At 48.4% G+C, this 26,294-nt stretch overlaps 1 protein-coding gene across 1 annotated transcript; it reads right to left on the bottom strand.

Annotated features, from left to right (window-relative positions):
• Positions 1-1,250: 1,250 nt before the first annotated feature.
• Positions 1,251-24,590, bottom strand: LOC131281900 (methylcytosine dioxygenase TET-like). Its single transcript, XM_058311263.1, has 4 exons — positions 23,280-24,590; positions 3,050-3,238; positions 2,707-2,952; positions 1,251-1,607 (listed from the first exon to the last, which is right to left on the bottom strand). Exons 1-4 carry the CDS (start codon positions 24,588-24,590, stop codon positions 1,251-1,253), a joined length of 2,103 nt encoding a protein of 700 aa, XP_058167246.1.
• Between the last annotated feature and the right edge of the window lie 1,704 nt (positions 24,591-26,294).

Here is a 26,294-nt window from a genome sequence, read left to right as displayed (position 1 = left end):
AACAAAATTGCGGTTCATTTGAACTCAAACCAGTTTCAATTGTATTTAAGCGACATCTGTTGTATTATTTGCTAAGCACTACTTACTTTATCTAAACCTTGGTTTAGTTCGTACAGCTATGTATTAGAAACCTTGTTTTAATGCATTATGTCTACACCTTGGTCTTCAGGCTTACCTTTATAGTTACCTTGATTTGTCCAAAATATTTCAAACTTCAAAACAATTCGTTGAACAACTGTGATATTCGTCAAGTAAAATCGGCAGGCAACCGGTAAGATAACAATTTATGATTTTAATAATGATAATAAAATATTACTCATAATAATATAAAATACATATACGTAAATATGAATGCACACATAAACAACACTAACAAAGAAATCTTAATCATACCTTAGCTGAATTACAAATCGTACCAATCTGCTGTATCTGTTGTTTCCCTGTAGCAAGCAACGCTTGTATTGGTTTCTGTACAATAAAGTTTGAATTTGATAGCCGTTCTACCCTACTTATCCTGTTGATATCGATCCGGATACTCTAATCGTACGGTCACGTACGGTTAGATATCATCCCAACAGCAACAGCCAAACATCAAGGGACACGTTAACGCAACTTCACGAAAAACCCCTCTCAAGTTTGCTTTAGTGGTTGGAAACGGTGTTGTGTTTCCTTTTCCTGTCAAATATCTATGCTAAAGCTTGTACATTGCCGGCAAACACTGATCATAACGGGAAAAATGCGGCGCAAGGATCAAAGGAAACGAGAGCGCACCGAAGCGAAAGTGTCTAAACATAAACGATGACCGATGATAAATACTTTTTCGATAACCTTTCGCCTCGGGCGTCACGCGATAAAGGCGCTAAGTGGAGAGTAGATCTTGCAACGAACGCAAGATCGCTCTCCAGACGCTTCAGACGTCGACGCCTCGATACTTGAATCTTGCGTCTCCTTTCCAAACGATCTAACCGTCGGGATGTGCTCGTACACGAGGTGTGCGTGTGTACGTGTGTGTCCAAGTTTCTTTCGTTTACGCCTCTTTCGTTGGTTACGTTTTCGTAGGATCATTATAATTAATTTGTACATCGTCATATTTGAAAAATACGAGCACATCGGGTCAAACGTTCGACCTTTCGGCCGTAGAGAAATGAAGATATTGAACATAACTATCTCGCCACCTTCACACCTCAATATTTCCGGCAAGTCACGCACCCGATCCCTTCAACCATCCTGTGCCCGCTCCTTCCCGACTCTCAAACGTGCTGGTCGATGCCGGCTTTGGGAGCGTCCTCTAGCTTGCGCCACACCACGTTGCACATCTCGCGCACCAGGGCCTTCTCGCCGTCGTCCAGCTGATCCGGTGGCGTATTGCCGATCCGTTCCCGTTCGAGCTGCTCGCGCACTTCCAACACTTGGAGGGCGCGCACCACGGCCTCGGGTCGTCCGGAAATGGGATCGGTACCGGAGGTCACCTGTCCGCCGTTCGTTGTCGCCGCCGCCGAGTTGTTCAACACCACTGCCCGTTCCTCTTCCAGCTGCCGTATTCGCGATTCCAGCGCTCGGACGTACTGCAACGTTTGATCGCTCAGCGTGGAGCGCATGTTAAGATCCTGAAAATGGACAACATTTCATTAGCGAACCAGTCAAACACCATCGGAAGAGACGGGTAATCCAATCCGGGCCCTAAAGTGCTTCGGATAAACCGTGGGTTCTTCAGATCATTCTCCGTTGCCATACATCTACTGTGTTCAGACAAGTAACTGAAAATAGCTTTTGATTATTACCATTCACCGTTCATCTACAGTCAAAACTCAAAATGTTCTGGGTTGTGATGAAACCCTAACCTTAAGACAGAGAGCACATATATTGTATAGGTTTGAAGAATTTCCAGTATCTGAGAGTCTGTTTGGTGAAGAAAAAAGATCTACCCTATGTCGTTCAGTGATTAAAGCCGTAAGTTGAAAATCAAAAGTTAGGTACGTAAAATGGCTCCAAAAAGGCCACACACTATGTACTTTTACAAAACCTGGAGTATCAAACTGTAAAAAAAACGTCGTGTTTTATGAAGTTTTTAAAACTTTCACTTAAAGAAGTTCAAAAAGGCAGTTCTCCTACTTTCGCCACCCACTGGCAGAACGTTAGTCTTTTCCGAAGACATTTATTTGTCCTGTAGCAGTCTAAAACTGTTCAAAGCAAGTCCAAGGTATTCCGAGTATAAACATTCTATGGGTCCAAAACATTGGCTGTAATTGATCTTTAAAGCCTCAGCATGCAATGAAAAATAAGACCAAAAACAGATGTCTTTGTGTTACTGAATAATGATTAAAAAACGTATGAACGAATTTGTATGAGAATATATTGGACACCGTGTACATCAGTAAAAACATGTCACTTTCTGTCCAAATCTTGCATTTCATTATAGCCTCTAAATCCTCAATCGATATTGCCTAATAATTTATATTGGAAATAAATCCTCTTGCGTGGATAACAAACTCTTTAAAGCATACGAATAGATCAGCCCGAAACAAGACAAACGAAAAGATATTCTAATTAAAAATTATTAAATTATGTAGGCTTTAAAGGTGAAATTATCAAAGCAAGCCAAAAATTCAACTAGAAAAACATATTCGAACTCGCTCGCAGTCCGTCTAAATGTTCGTTGTCACCAACGCCTCTGAACATCGGTTTCGACCCCTCCCCCTTACGTACCATTCCGTTGCGTCCAAACTGGCCAATGTTGTGCAGGGTTTCGTCGGCGTTCGTGCTGGAGCTGCTTCCATCGCCATCGTCCCGCAGCGGCACGGCGTTGGCCGAGTTGCCGCAGCTCGTGCAGACCACCGCCGTGCGACCGTTCGTGTTGTTTCGCTCCTCGTCCAGATACAGACACAGCTCCTTCAGCTCCAGATTGTCCCGGATCAGCTCCTGCTGCTTGTCGTCCAGCTGCCGTAGCTTCGTCTGCAACGGAAACAATTCAAATAAACCGTCAAAATTAGATCATCCCAAGGCAAATGGAAAAACAACGGGTTTCTTGGGTCCATCCACCCATCCGTACCTGATAGGCGGACACCTCTTGCCGCATAACGCTGGCCGTGTACCGTCCGAACCGTTGCCACTCGCGGGCCAACTTCCGGCCCTTCTGCCGATCGTCGTCGAGGAAGCAGCAGAGATCGCGCAGCTCCTGATTGTCGTCACTTAACCGCTGATTAGCCTCTTTCAGCGCCCGCAGCTCGGCGAGGAGATTCTGAAAAAAAACGAAACCACACAACACCAAAAAAACCAATGGTAAACATTAACGTCGTCGTTAAACAGTTGGATATTTCGCTAGTACTCCCGCACCCAAGAAAAAACGACCTGAACGACGCTGACGGGTGGACTTAACCTACATCGAGCGGGCGTTCCGACAACAAACATGCCTCCATGCGCTGCCGTTGCCCCTGACAACAATAAACCTAAGAAGGACGCCGAAAAAATAAAAGAGGTTAAACAAACCTCCTTTATGGACGCACGGTTGGAATATGAGCTACATTTAACAGCAGGCACATCCGGTCCCGGTATCTGTCACAATTCCCTTTATGTGCTCCACCGGGTATCTTCCAGATCGCCTTTCAATGGTGATCCACGAGGCAAAAAGATCCCATCACGAAAATGCGTCACGTTCGTGATGATACGCAAGCGGATGATGCACCAAACCACCGGACCACCGGTCGGTGTCGGCGAAATGGCAACCTCCGGTGGAACGCTCGAGCCCGAGTCGTGAAAAGTCACGTACGGTGAGACTAATTTACATTTCATTCTATTTGCCCCCGCGATCTTCCCCCCCCCAAACCGCCACCCCATCTCTTCGCCGTCGTGAAATCAAATTCCACGATCGGACCCCCGGTGGATTTGCACGCTGGGCGACTTTTCCTGACGGGTTTTTTTTTATTTTATTTTTATTTCTATTTCATTTTCTTTACCCAGTCCCCGGTTTGGGCAGGGGTGGTCTGCTCGCGGCCTAACGGCAATTCAAACGTTTTGGTGATAATGATGAAATCTCTCTCTCGCTCCGCCGAGCCCTCTTTTTATGAGACTTCAACGTCGCTCGGTGCGGAAGGGAAAGGCAAACCCGTGGACACGCCACCCGGTAACGAACCCGGTCTTTTCCCAGCTGGGGGACTTTCGCGCAACTCAAACCCATCATCGCGATCCGTCGGGAGGCCATCTTCACCGAGGCCTCCGGGGCTCGCGGGCAACATGATCCATCAAATGTTCGCCGACGCCGATCCACCAGCCAAGACGGGCCAAGACAGATGGGATGAAAAATCGTGTAGGTTTCAAATTATGAAATTTTTCCACCTCTTTTTCCGTGTGGCGAAGGAGGGGGGGGGGGAGAGGGGGGTGGTGAAAACTACCGAAAATTGCCGCCTTTACGGGAAGGCTCCGGGAAGATGCTTTTGCGCGCTCGCAAATCTCTCCCCATGCAGATCTCGTGTTGTGGCTCATTTTCTGGCTGTTGACCTTTCGGCTCGGTTTGAGTGCAATATGGAAGGATGGCGTGCGATGGAATGTGGTATCTTCGTCGGACAAGAACTATCGGATGCAGTTAAGTTTTATTTCAAACGAAATGTGATTAAAAACTCCAGTTATCTTTAATTTGATTCAGTGAAAAAAAGAAAAAAAAACAAGCTAAAAGTAATAGCTTGGAACACAAACTCAATGAATTTAGATTAAAAAGAAAATAATCGTTTAATAAATGTGCATATCAAATCAAGCTCTCTCTCCGAAGAAAGGTAGGAGATAGTTTTATCACCACTTTTGAAACCCAGTCGTTAGCATCCGCGATTAAGATAAAACAAAAGGGATGGGAAAAAAAACTCCCCACGAAGCATGACGCAACTGAAAACAGATCTTCGTACTTTTAAAACACCAAAACAAATTGCTTACATGGCAAAACACCTGCCCCGAATACAAAGAACACATGTACCACGAGCAACTCGAGCGTACGGAATCGGGTCGAAAGTTAAAAACCACCCAACCGTAACACCTTGAAGCGCCGAAGCGCCGAATTAAAGTGATCGCGTTTATTAAATGACCCTCAAAAATGGTTGATGCCCCGGATGGGAGGGTAAACGATCTCACGAATTAGCATAATACGCACAAACGCACTAAAGTGACGAGATAATGTGAAGGTTCAGTCGAACGATTAAACGGATGCATTTAAGTTGGTTTGTTTTTTATCGGAAGTGTAAAAGACCTTGAAGATGTCCGAATTGAATCATGAGAAGATTAAAATGCAACACCATTGGATTAATGCTCAACACTCATGGTTTAGCAGCGTCGTAAACATACATCAATCTGTAGAGATGTTTATTGCCATTGGAAGAAACAAACCACCAAAGACCACTAAGGGTTAAGCGATGGCTATCGTAATTAAGCAATTTTAAACTATTGCAACAGCGCTAACAAGCCGGCTGGGGGAAAAATCACCGTCCGGGCACAACCACGACCGCAACGGAGAGACGACTTGTCGAGCTTCCCGCTGACCAACCGCACAACTGATGCGCTGGGAAAAAAGACCCGTGATCCAATTTATCCGAGCACCGAGCAACCGAGTCCACCGAGTTCTGGAATTGATCCACGCAAACCGACACCTCTCGCATCGGCGCAGGAATCATGAGAATGGATGGAATTAATTTTGCACCAAAGCTTAACCACCGTCGGCGGGGTGAACCGACTACCCCCCCTTCCCCCCGCTTCTTCACACCGATGCCAATTCCATCGCGGCAAGAGGCTCACGAGGATTCCGCAAACACATTCATTCAACAACATTCACCTGCAAAATCAAGTTTTCTTCCCTCCTGCAAAGCCGCTGCCAGATGGAGCAATTTCGAAAACAGAACAGATTCATTCGCACGGAGAGGAAGGCGGTAAGAAACCCATGAAGACGGGGAAAGAAGTCAAAGTTCTGCATCGTGTTCGAACGCCCGAGAGAAGTTGCTTAAATAGCCGCGGACGAATTAAAATGGGAATGCAACGGAGGAGAAAAGTGGCGGAAAAGGAGGGAGGGGGGTATCAAGAACAGCATACGGAGCATAATTTTCGCTCGGTTGGAATTTTGCTTTAATTATCCTACCACCAAGCCCACCCCACACCCATTCCAGCGATCGGGGACGGTGGGAGGAAAAGAAAATGAAATGAGAAAAACAAAGATTCCAAAGTGGCTAACCGATCGCGAGGTGCGATTTATGAAACGGTAAATAAAATGTTGCTTCCTCCTGTATTGGGGGTCGGGTCGGAAACGGTGGAATGGAGAGAAAAATGATCAGCAACAAAAATGAACACAAAAAGGCGACCCAAGAAGAACGTAAGAAAAATGACTATATGCTGGGGGTTTGGATAAATGAAAAGCTGCACTCTCGGCAAACGATCGGTTTTTCGTTCGGTACCGTTTCCCGGTTTGGAAGCAGGAAGCTACAAATTTATCCCGGACTCTCCCCCCGTTTCGCCGGTCACATTCAGAATGGAGCGTTCTCGAAACGAGCTAGAGGCTGGAAAATGCTTTGGGCCTTTTTTTGTTTCCTTCGCGGGCTCATTTCATTTTCCACCCTTCGATCGGGAGCGATCATTCTGCGCCTTGGCTTTCTTGTGATCAATAAGAAAAGGAGAGGATGCATACGAAAAACGCCTCAACATTCCCGTTCACTAGTGTTTTTTATTCTGTTCCCTCTCTGTGCATACCTCCCCCTCCCTTGTATTTCTAAACCTTCATTTTCTTTTCCTCTCTCTCTCGCTCATCTTGAGTGATTGAATTAAATTGCTTTTCGCTGTTTGAAGCACAACCCTTTCTGGGTTCGCCGGCCAGTGTTGCATTAGGTGCATTGTAGCAAATGCAAAAAAGTCTCTAATGGTCCTCGCCACCAGACCATCCCTTTTGCTACCGTACCACGAACTGACGAAGGAAAAGGTTGGGGTTTTATTTATTCTCTTTTCTGTACTGAGTTTTTATTTTTCCTTCTTTATAAACCCGCCACATTATTTGTGCTGCACCTTTTCCGGCGAGATCTAATTTTCTCGCTCCGCTCGAAGGGATTGGTCGTCCTGGAGGGACAGTTGGGGGGTAGAAAAAAGCAAATGAACTGGACTGTAATAATAGCGAGAGCAAAACGAACACAAAAAAATAACAGCACATAAAGCCGCGGGAGCCCTTTGAATTATCACTTTAAAGGCCAGCCTGGATAAAAACCGGTAGGATTGGGGCTCCGCGGAATACAATTTATGTCCAGTGAAGGGAGGAGAAATGGTGCTCGACATGTTTCAAATTAATTCCTACAGAAGGCGATTTGTATTTGTTTAACAGCCTACTTTGATCCACTTTCGCGATTACGATCGCGGTGCCGTCGTTTATTTGCCTTCAGGTTTGTTGATCACGGTCCAAGAGCCAGAGTTAAATGTCAGAAATAATATCGCACGTACGTAGCGTCACGATTAACTCATTTGGCAGCCCTTTTCTATGCTCCAAACGTTTTCCCGCACCCTCGCCTGATCTCTCCTCCACATGGCTAATGATCAACTTCACACTTTGCCGATAGAAATGTTACGAACCCCACCCATAATTACCACCACCACCACCACCTTCGCCGAAACCGGACAACTTCCTCCTCTGGCTGATCACCTCCTCACGCTCGCGCTCAATTCATTTACGAGCGATTTATTGTGATTGTAAATTATAATTCGTTAATTGCCAGCACTTTAGCACCGCTTTTAGTGCACTAAACTCCGCGCCCGACGCCCGAGTGAAGGCCCAAAGCCCGTAAGCCACCGAGCAAACCGATCATGGAGATCAAACGAACGAACGTTACGAAAAACTGAACCGAAGGTCTCGGGGTACTGCGCCTCGAGAACGAACCACGGAATGCTGGAAGGTGAAAAGTGTCCGATTTAGTGCCGCTAATGTTCCACTTATGCAAGTAAACACAAAAGGGCCCCCATGAAGAAAATCCCATCTCTAACTGTTTAGGTCGGACGTTTTGCTCTTTCTTTCTTTCTTTTTGTTAACCACCGCCGTCGTTCTCTACTTTCCGTGGGCATTCTTTTCTTTTATGATTCGTTTTTATTCTTTCACTCCTTTGTACTTCATGACCGTCTTCAACTGCTCTTCTGAGACTTCTTTCTTGGCTTTCTCTCCGTCTCGATTTCTTCGCCACTCCTTTGCTCGTACTTCTTTTATTATTTCCCTTCCAATCAATCATTCTCCAGTGTCATCTTGCACTAGCCCCAACGGCGCGTCTATTTATTCTAAGTACGTTTTTTTCCATTTCTTCTCTTTTTCACATAATGTTTTTCCTTCCTGTTCCCATTCTACACCCGCATCCGCGCCACCAGCAAAGCAGCTGTGTTCCACTCAAATGGACAAGCGACCCTTTCCCCCACCCCCTCCATCCCTGCAATTGGACATTTGTAATGAGGCCACAGCAAACCGACACGAAAAACGTGTGGAATGTGCTCCAAGTGTTAAGCTGCAAGTGTCTTCGGCGAGAATTGTTTCGGAATGAAATGAAAACCATCCGAAATGAAGGAAACCCTTCTAGTCGTCGGGTTCGAAACAGGAAAGAAAAAAAAACAACCAAACACCAGAAGGCACGTGACAGGAAGAGGGGTAGTCAAATAAACAAAACATAACCTATTTTTGCTTGAACGGTTTCGGTCCCCTTGGCAAACTCGCGCGACTTTGGAAGCTAGTCATGTGGTCAAGTTGTTTATAATTTTTCCCACCCTGCCGCACTGAATGGGAGGAGGTGGAGCCTGGCGGGGAGAGAGTTGGAACATGGAATCCCTCATTCCAGGGATGAAACTCCGGCCGAAACGTACAACCGAAACCGTTCGTTTCTGGCAGCAGCTGGCGGGAAGGCCTATCGTAACGAAGTGACTTTTCACACCTAATTTCTCCGGCAGTGCGGAGGGATGGAAAGCATCGGAGGGAGGGTAAAGGCGGAAGGGGACACTCGAATGTCAGACAACGGGGACTACTCATCCACGCGGCGTAATTCAACCAGAACCTGAGAAACCCCTCCTGGGTCTCAATTATCATGTTGTTTGCCTCGACCCTCCTTCAGTACACCTCTCCGATAGAGTAAACTTTCCGGGAAACGGGAAAAACCCTCTTCACCAAACAACTGCTCGGACAGCGAGAGGATCCTCCTTCTAGCGTTGCTCGAAAATCGATCCCTCCGGTCGGCAGCATGTTGTCGTGCGTTTATCGCAAGCCGCCGATCTGGAATCCGATCAGATTCCCGATCCATGAAATGCTCCAGGACGAACAGATCAAAGACAGGGGGACTGGGCCGGTCTGGTGAGGGTGATGCTTGTGGCGTGTGCCTTGTCGCTAGCATAAAGAGAAATGGTCCGCCCGGTCCGTCGATCGATCGTTCCCTTTGATGATAATCTTTTTTCGTGTTTCAAATGTTCTTCAAACCCACCGAGGAAACCCTCTCCTCGGGGTCGAAGTAAAAAGAACCGTTTGCCCGTTTGGAGTTTTGTTTTGGTTTAGAAGGCATACGGCATACGGCATCGCGAGCGTACACCGAGGAAGCATTATGTAAGAGCGTTGAAATTGGGTCATTAGTTTGATTATGAATTCTATTTATGGCCTCTTGCTTAACCCGAGCCGTTACGGATCACATCAACACGTATCTTTCGCGGCATAGAGAATATGAATTGGAGAAGAATCTCGCCGATCTTGCCGACAAGGAATGGGAATTCCTTCATTTGACGGTAACTCCCACATGGAAAGTACTCAAGATGGAAGATGAAAATATATCTTACAAATGCACAGTGGATCAATTAAAGTTAACAGCCTCGAAACCAATTTTACTATGGTTGATATCTCAGGTCGAGTGGAACAGTTAGAATTAATCATACAACATCCCTAACCGTGATGAGAATAACAACGCTTTTAAAGATTTGAATTAGAGTGAACAATCATGATACGAATCTTCACAAAGTCACTCTTTTGTGATTTGAATCGTGTAAAACGAGTTATTAGTCGTCACCGAGATTTAAATCCTTGACATGGATTCGAATCCCAAAAGAATGAAAAAGTGAGTACAAGAGTTGCTAGTTGTCATAAAGATTTGAATCCCAAATTGAGATTCGAATTTGAAGTAGAGATTCAAATGCCAACAGCGAATAAAAGAGTTATTAGTCGCCACAGAGAGTGGAATCCCAAACTGTATCTGTATTCACATATAGTTCGTAAGTAGAATCCAAATTTGGGATTCGACTTTCCGCGGCGACTAGTAACTCTTTTAATAATACTTGGGATTCAAATCCTTACTTGGGATTCGAATCTATATTTGGGATTCTCTATGACGACCAGCTACTCTTTTACTCATTCATTCACTATTTTGTGAATCTCTTGAAGGATTCAAATCGAAAAGGAATAACCAAAAATCATCCGGTAGGATTTAAGTCAATCATTCAATAGTAAGATTCAACTCAATCACTTATTTTAAGTCAGTTCGCACATTCCTAATCTCTAAGTTGTCTATATGTTTCCGTCTAAGAAAAACGTTCGAGAAAACCCAGATTGACACTCTCGAAGTGTCACACGTTCCTCGAAACCGATTTTCCCCCAGACCGGGAATGTTGATTGCCAGCGCTGTTCGGCCTAATGACTCTCGAGCTCCAGCTCATCCGGGATGTGCCGAGATTGATTTGTCTAACGAACGAACGAACAAACGAGAGTCGCCCAATAATCACGGCCACCCTGTTTATAAACATATCATCCCCGCGTATCGAAGCACAACACAAAAATTAATACCAACATCCTCCTGGCGGCGTGGCGGACGGTGGTGGATCGTGGCCCCCGAGGAATGGCGTGGCGAAACTTGAGGGTCTTGACTTTTTTACTCCAACCGTGAAGAATGCTAATACCTACATCAAAGGGGAAACGGTGAGCGGGTTGCATGACCCACTTCACAACCGGACCTCAATCAGCCTTCGCACCCGAGTGTGCGGATAGCTTCTGGCTGCGTAACCGATGATTAGTTCGAGCCCGTCATAAACACCCGGGCGGAAGGCTCCATCATCGATGAAGAGATTAAAAGGAGATACGCTGTCGTCCCGCCGCATGCCACCGGGAGCAGGGACCGAAAGGGACGGACGAGCGGGCGGGCACCTGAAACCCGAGAGCCTCGGTGCGGATCAGCAGCCCGTGACCGATTCCCACCGATCGCCAGGGAGAAGCCGCCAGCAGCAGTCGCTGGGAAATCAATCAGCGTGGACGCCGATTCGCCCGGCGATCGTAAATCGAGCGGTAGCCACCCGGTGCGCTTCCGGAAGCTGGAGCGCCTCTGCACCACTGGGGTCCACACATGGACACACACACACACACACTTGGGATGTGTGCAAATGCAAGGTCTCCATGCAGCGACCGCGGCCATCATCTCGGTGGGATTGCGGTGAGGGACCGTGCGTTTAATTAAGTACCCCGAGGAAGTTGGCCTCTAATAACGAATGCGTCCGGTTTGGCGGAGGGCTAGCGGCGTTCCCCCTTCACTTCGGAGTCCCTCCGACCCATTCGTCTTTGAGTCCCTCTATTCTACCCACCGTACAGAAACACATGTTAGCACGCTCTTCTGCAGCTTCCTCCCGGGAGATCCCGGCCCGTTCCCTGGTCGCACCGATTTTTGGGCAAGTTCCAGCCGTGTGGTTCTCCAGACTATGTTCGGAAAACACCGTGGGAACCGAAGCCGAAATGGTGCTTCACAGGGTGTGTGTGTGTGTGTACGTGTCAGCAAGGTCTTTGCATTCGAAACCTCGGCCCATGGAAAATGTCGATATTCGAGACGCGACCAACCCCCCGACCGCAACCAACTTCTCGAAGGATGATGGCGGACTAGCGCGACTTCTTTCATTTGCGCCTCACATATCTCAGGGTTACACACAACAACAACTGTTGGATGCGGGTGGACGCAAGGGGAGTAACCACTAATACGATTACGCCGCGCCACCTTTTATGAGGCCTTCTTGTAGGTCACCCTTTTTTTTTGTTGAAAACGCTGATGATCTTCTTTGCTTATCCACCGGCCGATTGTTCGTCGGAAGAAAAGATTGAGGGAAAGAAAAAAAAACCTGCCGAGCAATGTGCGCTTGAAACCAAATGTGCGCACAAACTATTAATCATCCTTTCTTCGGGACTCGGGACAATTTGTTACCATTACCAACACCTCGTCCAACGTCGCACAGGATTAAAACAAATTCAACCCGAGAGATAAAGCGAAAAAAAAAGAACGGATGGCGACGTCGCAACTAATGATGATAAAATGTTTCCAATTGTTCCAAATCCTCCAGCACCGGAGTGAAAGGCCGCACCAAGACCAGGGCTCCCGGGTGCGTCTCGTGATATTGGAGTGATTTCGTCTGCCGTTTTCTTCTCGTTTGCCTGCTTTCGACGGGTTCGCCTTTAAGTGCACCACATTTTTTGGAGTAAAGTCGTCACTTTGCCTAATGAGACAGGCCTGTCATTACAGGCGTGCGATGGGTGAGGCCACCATCCACACCACCACCACCATGGGCTTGCCTTTCTCCGTCTAATGAAGCGCTGGTAATAACGATAATCATCATCATCTGCACGGCAATCTTGCCCGGGGCCGGGTGATGATCAAGTCAAACAAGTCCAAATCGCACACCGAACGCCCTCGGGCGCTCTTTTTCACCCTCCCCCTGCAGCACGTAAACGGATGCAGTTTTGGGGCGATTTGTTGTTTGGCAAACAACGCCACTTTTCCGCGCCACCGCAAACAATTCATCAACGCGTCGTTTCGGAAAACCCGAGCCTCGGAAGGGAGTTTGGTTTTAAATCGCTTCAAACGGACGATCGCGAGGAAAAATGGATCGGCGGTAAACTTCGGCGCTTATTACCGGATCAAAACGCACTCCGGAAACAATGGCCAATTAACGATCGATTCCGGGCGGAAAAGAAGAAAAACAAACCACCCCGAGCGGTCTTCTTCCGGTCGTTTAAACACTCTCCTCTTAACGGTTCCGAATCTCGACACTTGTTGCTGCTCGAAGGAACGTGCCCGAAACCGGTGATCGCCGAGTCTTGAGAGATCACTTAATCAACTTTTGCACACGTTAAACGGTTGGAAGGGAAAGGAACCTCATTTTGTGCCGCCACCTTTTCCACCCCTTCCAGCGGGTAGAGGATTCCTTCGCGTCAAGGAACGGAATCATTTTTCATCGACTTAAGCCACCACCGGATTCGTCCGGCGGAACTTCGGTCGGGTGGAATTTCGCTCTCATCAGAGCGTGCGCGCGCGTTACATTGTTCGGAATCGCGCCAACCTGACCGCCATCATCACCATCATCATCCATTCAGTGTCAGGTGAATCGCAGCCAGTGCAAGATCGATTGGCCAACGAGTCGGAACCGGCTTCGAACTCCAAGCGTCCTCGATTTTCCAACCAAACGGGGATAATGTGAATGGACACATTGTTGGGACCGGCCACCTTTTTCTGCCAAATCCTGTTTGATCGACACTCGCCGGGGCTCGCGCGGGATGAAAGGAACATGAGCAAGAACAAAAAAAAACTGGAAGAAACGAAGGAACGGATTGGACGCTCCTCCGATGGCAAATATTTGCCCACAATCTCAATAAGTCAGCGGGTCGACCGTCGAAGGAGAGGTGCGCCGAGTGCAGGTGTGTACCCCGGGCCGTATCAGAGCGCGAGTTTTGGTTGACCGCGAAGAAAGTAACAACAGTATAAAGCATACCACCAAAACTGAAACGAAAACCCTGCGAACCGCGAATCGGAAAGAAACACACACGAAAAGGGATACGGGGCAGAAAAATATCCCGCAAAGGGAAGGCAAGGAAAGGGCGCGAAGGGAGGAGATCGATCGAAGAGGCTTGACCCTGACAATCTTGTTCTTGAGGGGCACATACACGAGCACACGCACACCCCTACAGGGCGACTATGTTGCGAGCGATCGATCATCTGACAGACCGCGAGGAATGGTGAAGCAGCGGGAATTTGCTTCTCACCTGTCCAGCTTCTCTCCGATGGACTTGTGTGGTTTCCCCGTCGGTTGAAAGCTGAGCCCAGCCGAAAGCAACATAATGTTGGTAGGGTTTTTGGAACCACCTGCGGAAAGTTACACCGGCAGTGCTGGCAAACCTATACAAATTTTGTTTGTTTTTAAATATACTTTTTTAACCTTGGTTAGTTGACAACATTCACGTTTGAATGCATTTTTATCTATTTTCAATCGTTGTTCAATGTTTCTTTAATGAAACATATTAGCTGCCAAGTCTTGAAATATACATTTAAACATTTTTTCCGATTGAATATTAAATTACTCAATGACACTGAGTGATCATGTCTTTTTTATTTGAATATTTAGTAGAAAACTGATCATAACCGAAAGTAACATAATGTTGGTTAGGTGTTTAAAATCACATGGGAAAAGCTGTTGGTCCAGTATTGGGGTGGGCCTCTAAGTATTGTGTATGTTTTAAAATAAATTGTTTCGATCTTTCAATTCTATTCTATAAAATCTAGCATTCTTAATATTTCATGATCGAAAAATATTAAATTGAAAAATATGAATGAAAAATATAACATTCACAAATAAACTTTTAGAAATTCTTCTGATCAAGTCTACGATGAAAAACCTCATTAAATTGTTTCAGTTTTATTTTAATGATGTAGAAATAAAAGCCCACGTTGCAAAAATTCTCCATCACTGGACGCCAAGGCATGGAATTCACATCCAACACCCGGCACCCTTCTTTCCCGCACGAAAGCAGGAAAAGTGTTGCAAAATAAGGTGCTCGGCATCTAACCCCTCGACCCCGCTCGACTCGTCGGCTCTTCTCCGGTCCGGGATGAAGAAGTTCATAAAAGTTTATTGAACCAACCACCGAGAGACCTGGGGATCGAGGGAGGGGGGGGCGAGCCGTCAGATTTTCTCGAACCGCCAGTGGCCTCCAAGATGGCGAGCCCGGGACGTCTGGTAATGGCCGGTAATGGTACGTAAACAACCGGATCGAGCGTATCGAATGTGCAGCAGTACACGGACGCGCTTTTATGGTGCAATGAAATGCATCTAAATACACAATGATTTACGTTCCGCTCGCTCACTTTCTCTGGGAGAATACAAAGAAACCCCGACGCACGGCAAGTGTACGAAAGGAAGCGTTTTAACAAATTTTCTTTTACTGGAAAATATTCCCTACTGATCATCAATAAAAAAACGAAACGAGCACCAACGTTCGCAGTGGTGCTTCGAGCCTTCCGCTTTCCCGCAAAACAACCCGATAACCCGATGTCGGTAATAACATCTTTATAGCACCGATAAATATGTCTGCTAACTACCGGCCAGTTCCTTGAAGGCCGGTGAAGTCACTTTCCTGCCGATCTTTTGTTCGCACAAATAAATGAAACTGGCCACCAGTAAAAACATAAAGCAACAGCCACCGAGCTCGAAAGCGTTTCCAAATTACGTCTGGTACATACAACCATAATAAAAAAGCGACGGGTTTTCACATGAAGAAAACGGCTGCGCCCACGGAACGCCACCGGGTAATGGGTGCATATAACTAACCGAGAATACGACTTCAACTGCACCTTCGCCCTCAGAACTGCATTGCAATCGAACTGGGCACGAGAGGGTTGCTTCGCAGAGGGAAAAAACATAATTATTACCGCAGTTTAATGTGCCAGGTCGACTTCTGACCGAAGCCTCGGGCGTTCCACGGGTTTTTGCTGGGGAGTTCTTAGCTGCATAAATTACCGCACCGCCATAAAACACTTTCCTTTTCGATGACGCCTGGAGTGGGGCATATAATCACATCATTCCCGTCCGCGTGCCTCGACGCTCTACACACACACAATGAGAAAACAGAGACGTCACGCGACAGACCCGACCGGGAGGAGGTCGAAGGAATATGATTAATTCTTCGTCGTGATTGCAGTGAGATGCATTCCGACCGATTCACCAATGCTCCCGCCTCATTGTCCCACCGTCCCGGGGCGGAAAAGTTCTCACTTTCCGATGACAACACGAACCGGAACTGGGAAACAACCCGGAGAGGGTGGTAATTAAAACATTTCCATCATACGCCCCGGAACAGGGCGGTCTTCTAGCCCGAAGACCTTTGGGAAAGATCTGCTCTGATAGGAACGCCGAAGGCTGAGAAAACTACTTTCACTTCGACGTTGTTCTACATCTTCGAGGCGGGTACGCCTTTGCCAGAACGCCTCCATTCTTGGTAACTTCCCACACCGGACCTCAAGTGGTGCAACGCCATTGCATCCGCTCCGGTTTCGGTCGGTTGAACGGTCGGCCGGTCGGTGTGCCACGGTTCAGCGACTCCACCAGGTTGGTCCCCGGTCGATGTGCACCCCATACATCCGGAGTGTAATTGCGTTCGGGTGGACGAATGAGTTATGTTTTGTTTACATGCCGGCGTACACCGACATTGGATAGGCTTCTGGCTCGGCTGGATGAGGTTGAGTGTGTGTATGAAATGATTTAAATCCCGTCCAGAGACCCGAGCCCTACAGCTCCCCCCGGTGGGTGGGATCGAACTGATCCAGGGGTTTTGAGTAGGTTTTTCCCGAAGCGGGGGCACAAGTGGGTGAAATGTCACGCATGCATTTTATCCAGATCGTAAATTGATATTCACCTTTGCCGCCACGCGATCGTTCACCCTGCCTCGATCTCTCACGAGTAATTCCCCAGTGTGTGTAAATATTGTTTTCCAGCGACATTAGCCCCGGAGGAAGGTGCGGGCAAGTAGCGAAAATTGGTTTGGTTGACGATAGCACACCGTGCCCTATCGGTGGAATTTATCTGGAACTGGCGTCGGGCCACACTCTGGCACGCTGATACCGACAGGGTGCCTCTCCATGGCGACAGGACGCCCAACCCGTCGCGTTAAGGTTTGGTTCGTTAAATTTTATGACATGACTCACTCGTTAAGCCGCCTTCCAGTGTTGTCTAAGCTCTACCCGGCGCACCGTCGCACAAGACGCAAGTATCGGATACATCCGAACGACTTTCGAACGAGCGCCGAGAGCGGCATCCAGCGGCAGAAGTGTTCCCGGGGACCCACGCCGGTGGGTAGATAAATAACCAGTTCACTAGCTGAGCAGCCTCACGACAACCGTGCGGATTGCGGAATGAAGAAACGCTAAGACAACCGATCCGACGGTACTAGCTTAAGCTAATCAAGCCAGCTTCGGTTCTTCCGCTCCACCCTCGATCGGAATGGTACGAGTCTTCCTAATCTTGCCGGTGATTGTTGTCGCTGGGGGACTGAAGACAAGGGAAAGGCCTCGTCGCCTCAACATAGATCAACGAATTTAGGCCCCTTGCACGATCAATCGTGGGCGACTGTTGGTTTTATGCTGATTAACGACCCAATCAAAGACCAAAGCATGTGGAGAAGCGGTACCCGGTGGTTGGGAGGGGTTTTCGTGGTTTAGAATGAAGGGTGAACTAGAAGTTAGTTTTTCCTTGCAACCACAGGCAGCCTTCAAGCTAGAACCCTCCTCAGGCGTGGGAGTATAATTCGATTTCCTGTCCCATAAATTGATGCACCGAAGATGGAAATGGATTTTAATGGCCAGTTAAAGATCTTTTCTTCGAAGAATTATGAAACACAGCTCGCGCGAAGGAAAAACAATCACTCGAATGAAAACAAAAGCGTGATTTGGTGATTATTTGCTATGATGGAAGAAGTTATGAAATGCTATCTGCATTGAGCAACTCCAAGCGGGTCTTGTTTCGAGACGAAATCAAACTGATTCGTGTTAAACAATTGCTAAATCTGACAATCCCTTTTTTGGAACGGATGATCGAGTTTGTTTGCCATACAAACGATACACACCCTCAATCAAACACCCACGCTGTTCGTGTTTAACATTTATTCCCATTTCGGGGGGTGAAGATTTATTTTTAATTCCATTTTCTGGAACACATTCTCATGTCATACATCGTGCATAACTATAAACCATTACAAACCGTTTGCTGTCATGTCGCTCAAAACAGCCCAGGAAAGGTAGATCACATCGCAAACAAACACAATCAGCACCAAAAATACGTGGCTTGTGTAGGAAACACATCTCGAATGGTTCGGTGTAAGCTTTCGGTTCCAACTCTCTACCGAGCCCTCATTTTCTTTTCTCTTTCCCTTTTGAAATAGAGACTTCCTTTTGGAGCCCTCGATGCGTACCGAAAAAACTCATTCATGTTACACCCAATTTTCATTCAAATTGAAAATAATGCTAATTTATGCTCACCTGTCACCATTCCGGTGGGGGAGCGGAAAAAAGAACTCGTCCACCCTTTGTTCGATCGTTCGCTGGAGTGGAGGAGGTTTATTTCGTAGGGCGTGGGACTCTTTCGCACACTCACTCCCGCCCAAACGACAATCAGTTGCTAAAATAGCAAGAAAACTGCGCAGAAGGCACCGAAAGAGCCGGCACAAACCATAAAACCAGGGTCACAATAAAGCACCACCACCATCACCACCACCAACCCGGGTTTTCTTCGCACCCTTTATTCCCAGCGCAATCAACTCCACGCGGCCCGTTTATTTAACGGCCGTTTTGAAATGACGAAACTGCGGCCGCATGCGTAAACAGATGTTTATTTGCGTATGGCGTGCCGGGCTCGTCGTCGGTGTTGCAACGGCGGAGGGTTGGGATGTTGTTAATGCAATTAAAGCGGTTGTTATGGCGTTTTGCGTGTGCGCTCGGAGTCGGTACTATTGCGTTGCCGTTGTACTCGAGTTGTAGGTTTGTTTTGACAGGCCCGTTTTCCGCAGCCCGAATGTTTAAAACGCGTGCCCCGGGAGGTCGCTGCAGCACGAGCTGGAGTTGGAGTACAGAGTTGTTTTTCTAATTTACATCCTCCACACGATAAAAGCGAGGGAGACAGCACAAAAAAAAACAGGCGAACAACTTCAAGCGGAGGACAAATGGCCACGCGGAGGGGAATGTGGAAATTACAATCCACCGTGGTAACGTGTTGAAGAGCTGGCGAAAAAAAATAACCCTGCACAATCTCCTGGCCGGGTCATAATTTTAGTCATTATGCTTCGGTAGGCCCCGCACCGCTCAAACCGGACACCAGTCACACACACACACACCGCGGACCCAAAACCATGGACAGAAAATTAAGATAATGCCCAGATTTATCGAGGCTACAACTTCCGTCGCCAGCGGGGACCGGACCAGGGTCAGCAGCGCCAAACCCCGGGCAAACCAAATTCAAAGAATCGACCAAGAAAAGTTCCCATCCACCTCCGGAGCTCGACACGCAAATGATCATTAGTTTGGCCCCTTCGGAAGGAATTTCGGTTGGAAGGTTCGTTTTTCCGCAATTGCTAATAAATGGGTGCGAAAACGGGGGGCGAATGTGTGCATGCGTGCGTTCGTGTAGGTCTTAGTGGCTAAATGACCGCAGAAAAACCACACGAAACCACCGCCAAAGGTTGGCACCAAAATGCCAAAACCGAAAATCGGTGATTTTTCGGACACAAAACGGCGGAAAGAAATAACCGAAAAAACGGACCCCAAACCGCCGCACGCAATCGGATTCGGTGAAGGGATGAAGCCGAGCTAACGCACCGTGAAGTCGGCGGCCGGGTGTTACGGTTGATCTGCATAGTGGCATTACCGGTGTACACTTGATCCGATCCGAAGGCGCGTTCCGTAATTAGACACGACCGGCCGGAGGGGGGAGAAGGGGAGGATAAGCGCACAGATGCCACCGAAACGGGCAATTGAAATTTCATCATCATCCCGCGTCGAACCGCCCGGAACCGCGAACGCTACCGCACGTTTACTTCGGAAGCCACAGCAGCAGATGGAGCCAATTCGGACGAAAGACTTCAACGCAACTGGAGCCGAGGAACCCTCGCCAGCGCGCGCGCGCACAAAGGAGAGGAAAAATAAATTGACAAAGAGCGAGGAAATCTTTTGAGTGAAGGAACCCGGGCACCCGGGTGGGGATCGGAAAGGAAGTGTTGGATTTTTTTCTTTATGACGCAGCAGCAGATGGACAAACAATATTTGGAAGCTGATGCGCACCCAGCTGGTTCCGGTGCAAATGCCAACCAAACAAACGAAAGGAGCGAAATGACGTTCGAGGGGGAAAACCTTACAACACAAGCGACCATTATAATTCCTTCATGCAAGGTGTATGTAATGCCGGAACCGGAACGTACATCGGTACAGGAAATGGTCTATTCTTGTCCGTTTGCGTACTTTTACAGCACGTTTTATTCCATTTTGCCACACCGGGGAAGATAAATTGATGCAGATTAGTTCTTTATTCACTCACTTTCACTTCGGTTGGATCGTATGTAAAAAAAAGCTACAAACCCAAACGAAACGACAGTGTACAGAGAAAAAAGAAGCCATTTCCATTTTATGTTCCGCGAAACAGATCCGATCTTGCCCGTTTATTACTCCATGTTTTGCTCCAAACAAAGCACAATTTTATAGCCACCGAAACAAACGCTAACGCGATTCGAATCGGGCCAGGTAATGGTTGCCAGAAGATTGCCAGATGCTTTTAATTGTATTTCAAACTTCTTTTACTTGAGGGAGCTTCCTTTCCCGGAGCATTTTTGTGTGAATTGGCACACCAGAAAAGCAATAAATAATTTATGCTCATGGGAATATTGCCCAAATGAAGCTTCACCTGAATGAAGTCTACTTCGAATCTAATTCATGAGTCTGGCACAGAAATACGTTGATAAAATTTTTAAAATAAATTTGTTATAAACCCAGAGTTTTTGTTATCATTGGGTAAACAATATTTGATGCTTTTAAAAGCATGTCTTCCACTTACCGAAGAACAAATTGCCAAAGCCTCTCTCTACAATATGTTCACCTTTCCTTGATTGGGCCTACATAAACACACACACACACATTGACTGGTGCAACATTCACTCACTCGATCGGCATAATAATACCAGCAAAATTAACCTAACGGGGCATTATTACCTGGCCAGCATGAGAATATATGCATGCCGGAGTCCAACCGCACCTCAAACCAACTCCCTCGATCCGCAATGCGCAAAACGCCGAAAAGCAATCAGCAAAAACAAACCAGAAGAATCCAGACTCCTCCTCCTCCTCCTCCACCTCCTCTGATGGTTTTTCACCCAAACCACCCTTTCCCTTCCTTTTGCAAATGCAACGGATCCCGTGAACAGCCGCACACATACACACAGTATGGTATGGCCACAGGCGTACAACAAAGTTGAATCATTTGTTTTTATTGCCTCGATCGCGATCGCGCCACTCGCGAGCGCCAAGAAGGCCGGAGGAGGGCAGCCCTCGAACAGCCACCGAAGAGGGGGGGAGGGAGGAAGGGCTGCTGGCTCCGGCGGCGGGGCTGATTAAGGGTAATTTTTTTCGAGTTAATGAAATAATCGTGCAAATGGAAGCAATATTCCGTAAACAACAAAAAAAAAACATATGCGGAACGAGAAAGCGATGACCTTTGGAAAAGGGTTGGTGGTTGAGTTCGCTCTCTTCTTGGGTTATTTCCCCCCGCCCCCCCATCTCCCTCCCTGGTGCTCGCTTGTGTCATACGAATCTTGCGTATCATTGTGTGTACCCGGTGGCGCACCTGATCGCGCCGGTCGGTGGGAAAGTGTGAAAAATTCAATGAATGCCGTGGCCTTTTCCCGTAATGACAGCCTTGCGGGGACGCTGTATGTGATTTTAATTTGTTGGCATTTTTCAATCAAACCGAAACCTCCGCTGATGGACTAAGTACACGTCGGTCATTGCAGCGGAACGATTGCAGCAACGCGCTACGTAATTTCTGGGTATGTGTGTTACATTGTATGGTAACCTATTTTTAGGGTAGACAAAAAGCAGTTTTGATTTTTTTTTATAAACTCTGCACGATCCGTTGAGAGGAGCACAAAATTAATGCAATTTTTCCAACACAAGGAAAATATGTGTAAGCACGAGGGAAAGGGCCTTGGCTTAGATTGCACCGGAAGCAATGACAAATAGCGTTGCATTACACACGATTACAATCCATTGCATCGAGTGATCGTTGCTTCGTTGTCCACTCTGAGACCCCAGACTTGTTACTAGTTGACACACGAAACATTCATCACAATCAGACTCCGAGAGTGGATAGTTTCCTTCCCACCCCACAACGTGCCAAAGCAACCTTTCATCCCTTCCGGGGTAAAACATTGTTGCAAACCGATCGACGGTGACTCGCCAGGAAAGAAAGTCGACCGCTGAATCTAATGGGAGCACACAAAAGGCGAATTACCAGCACACACACTCTCCGGGTCCAGAAAATCCTCACCCGTTGGAATGTAACAACCCCTATCGAATTGACAAATTACGCCGACATTCAGCGATTGAGGGGCAAAAAAAATCAAGGAAGAAAGTGCTCGACTCCAAACATCGGCAACATCTCGAGATTCATAATCCGGACGACAACGATCCGCGACAAAGGGAAGCCTTCGTCGGAGATCGGGGTGGCGAGATAACTTTCCTCTTTTTCGTCCACTCTTTGGCACCTTGTTTTTTTTGTGTTCGGTTCGGGTCGGATCTTTAAAACGAGTTGAACGAGGACGAGTACGGGCGAGCAGGTTGCACTTGGCCCAGTCTCTCTTTCGGCTTCCCATTAGCTCCCAACGCTAATCGCTCCGCCAAAACCAACCCTCCCCAACGCTTGGCCCCATCCACAAATAGGGGACATTTTTTGGGTGAAATTTTATCACTGATAAACACACATGTACAACTTTCGAACCAGTTCCGGCGGATCTTGGACGGACGAGAAGGTTAGGGTGTGCGGTAGGGTTGAGCTAACGACTGCAAACACTCTTGTCGAAACCGTCCATCCACCAATCCCGCAACGCGCTGGAAACGATTGGAAAAGGTCAAAAACTTTCTCCTTCGTTTGTGCCGCCAGCCTCAAAACAACAGCCTCCCCGCCCCCCCCCCCCCCTCCTTCCTGCTCCACTCGAAACACTCGGGGAAACGGCTGCCACGCCGGCATTTCGGGATCCGCTGGAGCCAGTTCTTTCTCTCCCTTCGCTTCGCCGGAACCTGTGCGAAAACAGGTTTAGACGGCCGGGTTCGAAATCGGGAAACGGTTGGTAAGGCGAGGTCCACCGATCGAATTTTGCCGCAAGCGAGAGACGCGCATGCCTAGAAAGCCGGACCTCCCGCTCGAAAGTGTTCCCTACGTTAGGCACCTGTCCTCTGTGCACTCCCCCGGGGGGAACAGCAACATTCCCTCACCTGAAAGTGTCGGTTCTGCTCGAGCGCCGAGATCCGGCCACCGCCACCACCGCCGCCGCCACTCGAGGAAGTCGGCGTCGACGAGGTCTCCGACTCGGCTTTCCGGACGAACTTCAACATCTCTTGCTGTTGGTTTTGCTGCTGCTGCTGCTGCTGTTGTTGTTGTTGCTGATGCACTGATTGCTGTGACTGAGGCGGATGCTGGAGTGCGTGGATCGGGTGAGCGGAGGGGGCTACGGTGGACGTCGCCGTGGGCAGGTGCGATGGCTGCGAGGGTTTCACCAGCCCGAGTCCGGTCGGCGGATGTCCGTTCGGGACGCCGTTGCTCGGACCGTTGCTCGGGTTGTTGCTCACCGGTTGATGACTGTTGCTGTGGTGCACTATCGCCGTCGTCTGGTGGAGGTGGCTGGCGGAGGGCCCGGTCGGTTGCTGCTGGGGCGGCTTGGCGTGCGCCAGGTGCGCCTGCAACGATCTAGTCGAGCTGGTCGTCTGATCCTCCGAGGAAGACTCCGAGCTGAGCCGCGTGTGAGGTGCCGGAAGGTGATGTGCTTGAAGCTGTTGCTGCTGGTGATGTGCGACAATCGCCGCAGCCTGCTGTGACTGAGATTGCTGACTAAGTGCTGCCGTCGTCCCGCTACCACCGTTCACCAGCGGCGGAAGGTTCGAAAAGCGAATGTGCTGTCGGGGTGCGAGCAACCGCGAAGGATTCGGAGGCCTCTTCAGGTTATCACCGACGTATCCACCGCCCGGTCCCTTCGCACCGTTGAACGTCGGTCCACCGTTCTGGCCACCGATTTCCGCTCCTCGCGGGTACGTCTTCAGATGCCCGTTGGTGTAGCCGTTCTTGAGGATACCGCCCGGTGGGTGGGGCGGAGGTTGATAACGCGGCGGAATGTGACTCCCGGGGAGAGCGGTTCCGTTCTGCACCGAGGGCGACGACGACGACGACGAGTTGGAGGGGATGCCACTGGCGGGCTTCACGATTCCACCACCATTGGCGGCCGACGTGAACACGCCGCCAGGATGGTGATGGCCCGTTCCGTTCGAGAGCGTGGTGGTCGTCACCACCGAGCTTGGTGCCACACTGCCCAAGGCGTGCTGCTGCTGCTGCTGCTGCTGCTGAAGTTGCGACTGCTTCAGCTTCTGCTTCTGTAAATGCTGCTGAAGCTGGTGCTGCTGTTGTAACTGGTGGAGGTGCTGTTGGTGCTGTTGCTGCTGATGCTGCTGTTGGTTGTGCGGTTGTTGTGATTGTTTGCCTGTCAGACTGATTATATTTCCAGATAGCTTCAGGTTGCTACTATTCGTTGTCATGACTACGGGGGAGGGAAATGGTTGCCGGCGTGGAAAAAGCTGGATTGAATCAACCTAGGATTAGTTGGCGGCGAAGCACGACAACGCGGTCTGCTGCTTCTCGATGCGGTTTAGAACGGCACGATTTCTTTTCCTACTGCAAACACCAACCAACGCTTGTCTCAAAGACGACTCGTGCCGGTACGCTCACTCTTTCACTTCCTTTCAACTCCCTCGAAACTGCACTATGGGCACAATATGTGACTTTTATCTCAACTAAAAAAACAAATTGTTAGATAACAAACGACTGTGCTGGCGGCACGATTTACTTAATCGACACGTTTTCCACACAAATGGGATCCTGGAAAAGGAAATACCACCACTATCACTTGCTGGCCTTCGTTTCTCACCGCCTTTTTAAAGCGCCCCGGAGACGGTTTCACACACAATCACACTACCGCTTCGCTAGCCGAACCACGAACTTTTTCCACAGCACTTCCCGTGACACTCGTAGCACTACACAACATCGGCATCATCATCATCATCATCATCATGCTCATTAGGCTCATCTTCAACATCACCACGATCGTCGGCGGGTTCACCGTCACCGCGATGGGCATTCCTCACGTCGTCGACCTCCCGCTTGATGGGAAAAAGGGATGGTTTTGGGAAAATTAAAGCTCGCTTATCATATCACTCACTCTTCGCCCTAAAACGCCTGCCAGCCTTCGATCCGTTCTGAGCGAGCGAGTTCTGTCGCAGTCTAGACAGAAACACATTCACCGGCGTACGCGATAAGGCCACTGGAAGCTTTTGCTTTATGGATTTTGCTGCGGCAGACCACCGGAATACCTTCTTCCCCGTGATAACGCTAGTGCTATCCACCTTTTTTTCCTTGTTATTTCTTTCGCCTTCGAAGGGGAAATTCTTGAGCACACGATTCACTCCTCAGCGTCACTCAAATCTCACGTGCAATTCACCACCGGCCTGTGTGTGTGTGTGTGTGTGTCTGACGGCAAAGGCGCCAACAGACGGAGCCCACCACCGGAGTTGCCCGTCCCGAAAACCGAACGGTTACGGCTCTGGCGTCCGCTTGCGACGATCGTTTGACGATCACTGACTCTTCTGAACACACAGCCTGAGACCACCGCGCGCGCGCTCGTGACGGGTTATCCTCGTGGGTCCTCGCCGGTTCGGTCCGCGCCCGGACCAGTTTCCCCCCCAAAGGGAGAGGACGAGAGCGACAGAAAAGAAAACAAGCTCCGAAGCGGACGGGCAGGCGGGACGAGGGACGACGGCGTCGACGGCTGCGTGATGCTGCTGAAAATGCCGGCTCGAAGCACGGGGAACAAAACACTCACACATCGACACAGGCACGGCGAAAAAACGGCGAAGCCTTCCTTGCGGTTTTCGCGGACCGTTGGTTGGAAACCTAAATTTGAAAAATAAATGGAAAGAAAAGAAAAGAAAACGAAAATGAGAAAACCCATCAACAACCAACAACGAGGTGGACACTCCACCTGCAGCGAACCGAGGGTAGAATTTGGTGGAAAATGTTTTAATTAGAAAAAAATACACCAAAATTATGTCATTTTATTCTAAGACGATGAAAGGAAGACGATGACACGCGCGTTTGTGAAGCAAAACAAAGTAACAGTCCATGTCAGCATGTGGCAGTCTCGTAAAAAAAGCGCTAAAAATAGAATGCCCATTAACATACGGTTC

This window comes from Anopheles ziemanni, chromosome 2 (assembly GCF_943734765.1).
Source record: "Anopheles ziemanni chromosome 2, idAnoZiCoDA_A2_x.2, whole genome shotgun sequence".
Classification (NCBI taxonomy): Eukaryota; Metazoa; Arthropoda; class Insecta; order Diptera; family Culicidae; genus Anopheles; species Anopheles ziemanni.
The sequence above is the reverse complement of the archived record's forward strand: the minus strand, read 5'-3'. Positions and strand labels throughout refer to the sequence as shown.

What these genes read in the sequence shown, in the direction of transcription:
- LOC131281900 (XM_058311263.1), bottom strand. Translation starts at nt 24,590, where the DNA reads ATGACAACGAATAGTAGCAACCTGAAGCTATCTGGAAATATAATCAGT. An exon ending in AAGAGGTGTCCGCCTATCAG is followed by an intron (nt 2,953 to 3,049) that starts GTACGGATGGGT and finishes TTTCCGTTGCAG; the next exon opens with ACGAAGCTACGGCAGCTGGA. An exon ending in AGTTTGGACGCAACGGAATG is followed by an intron (nt 1,608 to 2,706) that starts GTACGTAAGGGG and finishes GTCCATTTTCAG; the next exon opens with GATCTTAACATGCGCTCCAC.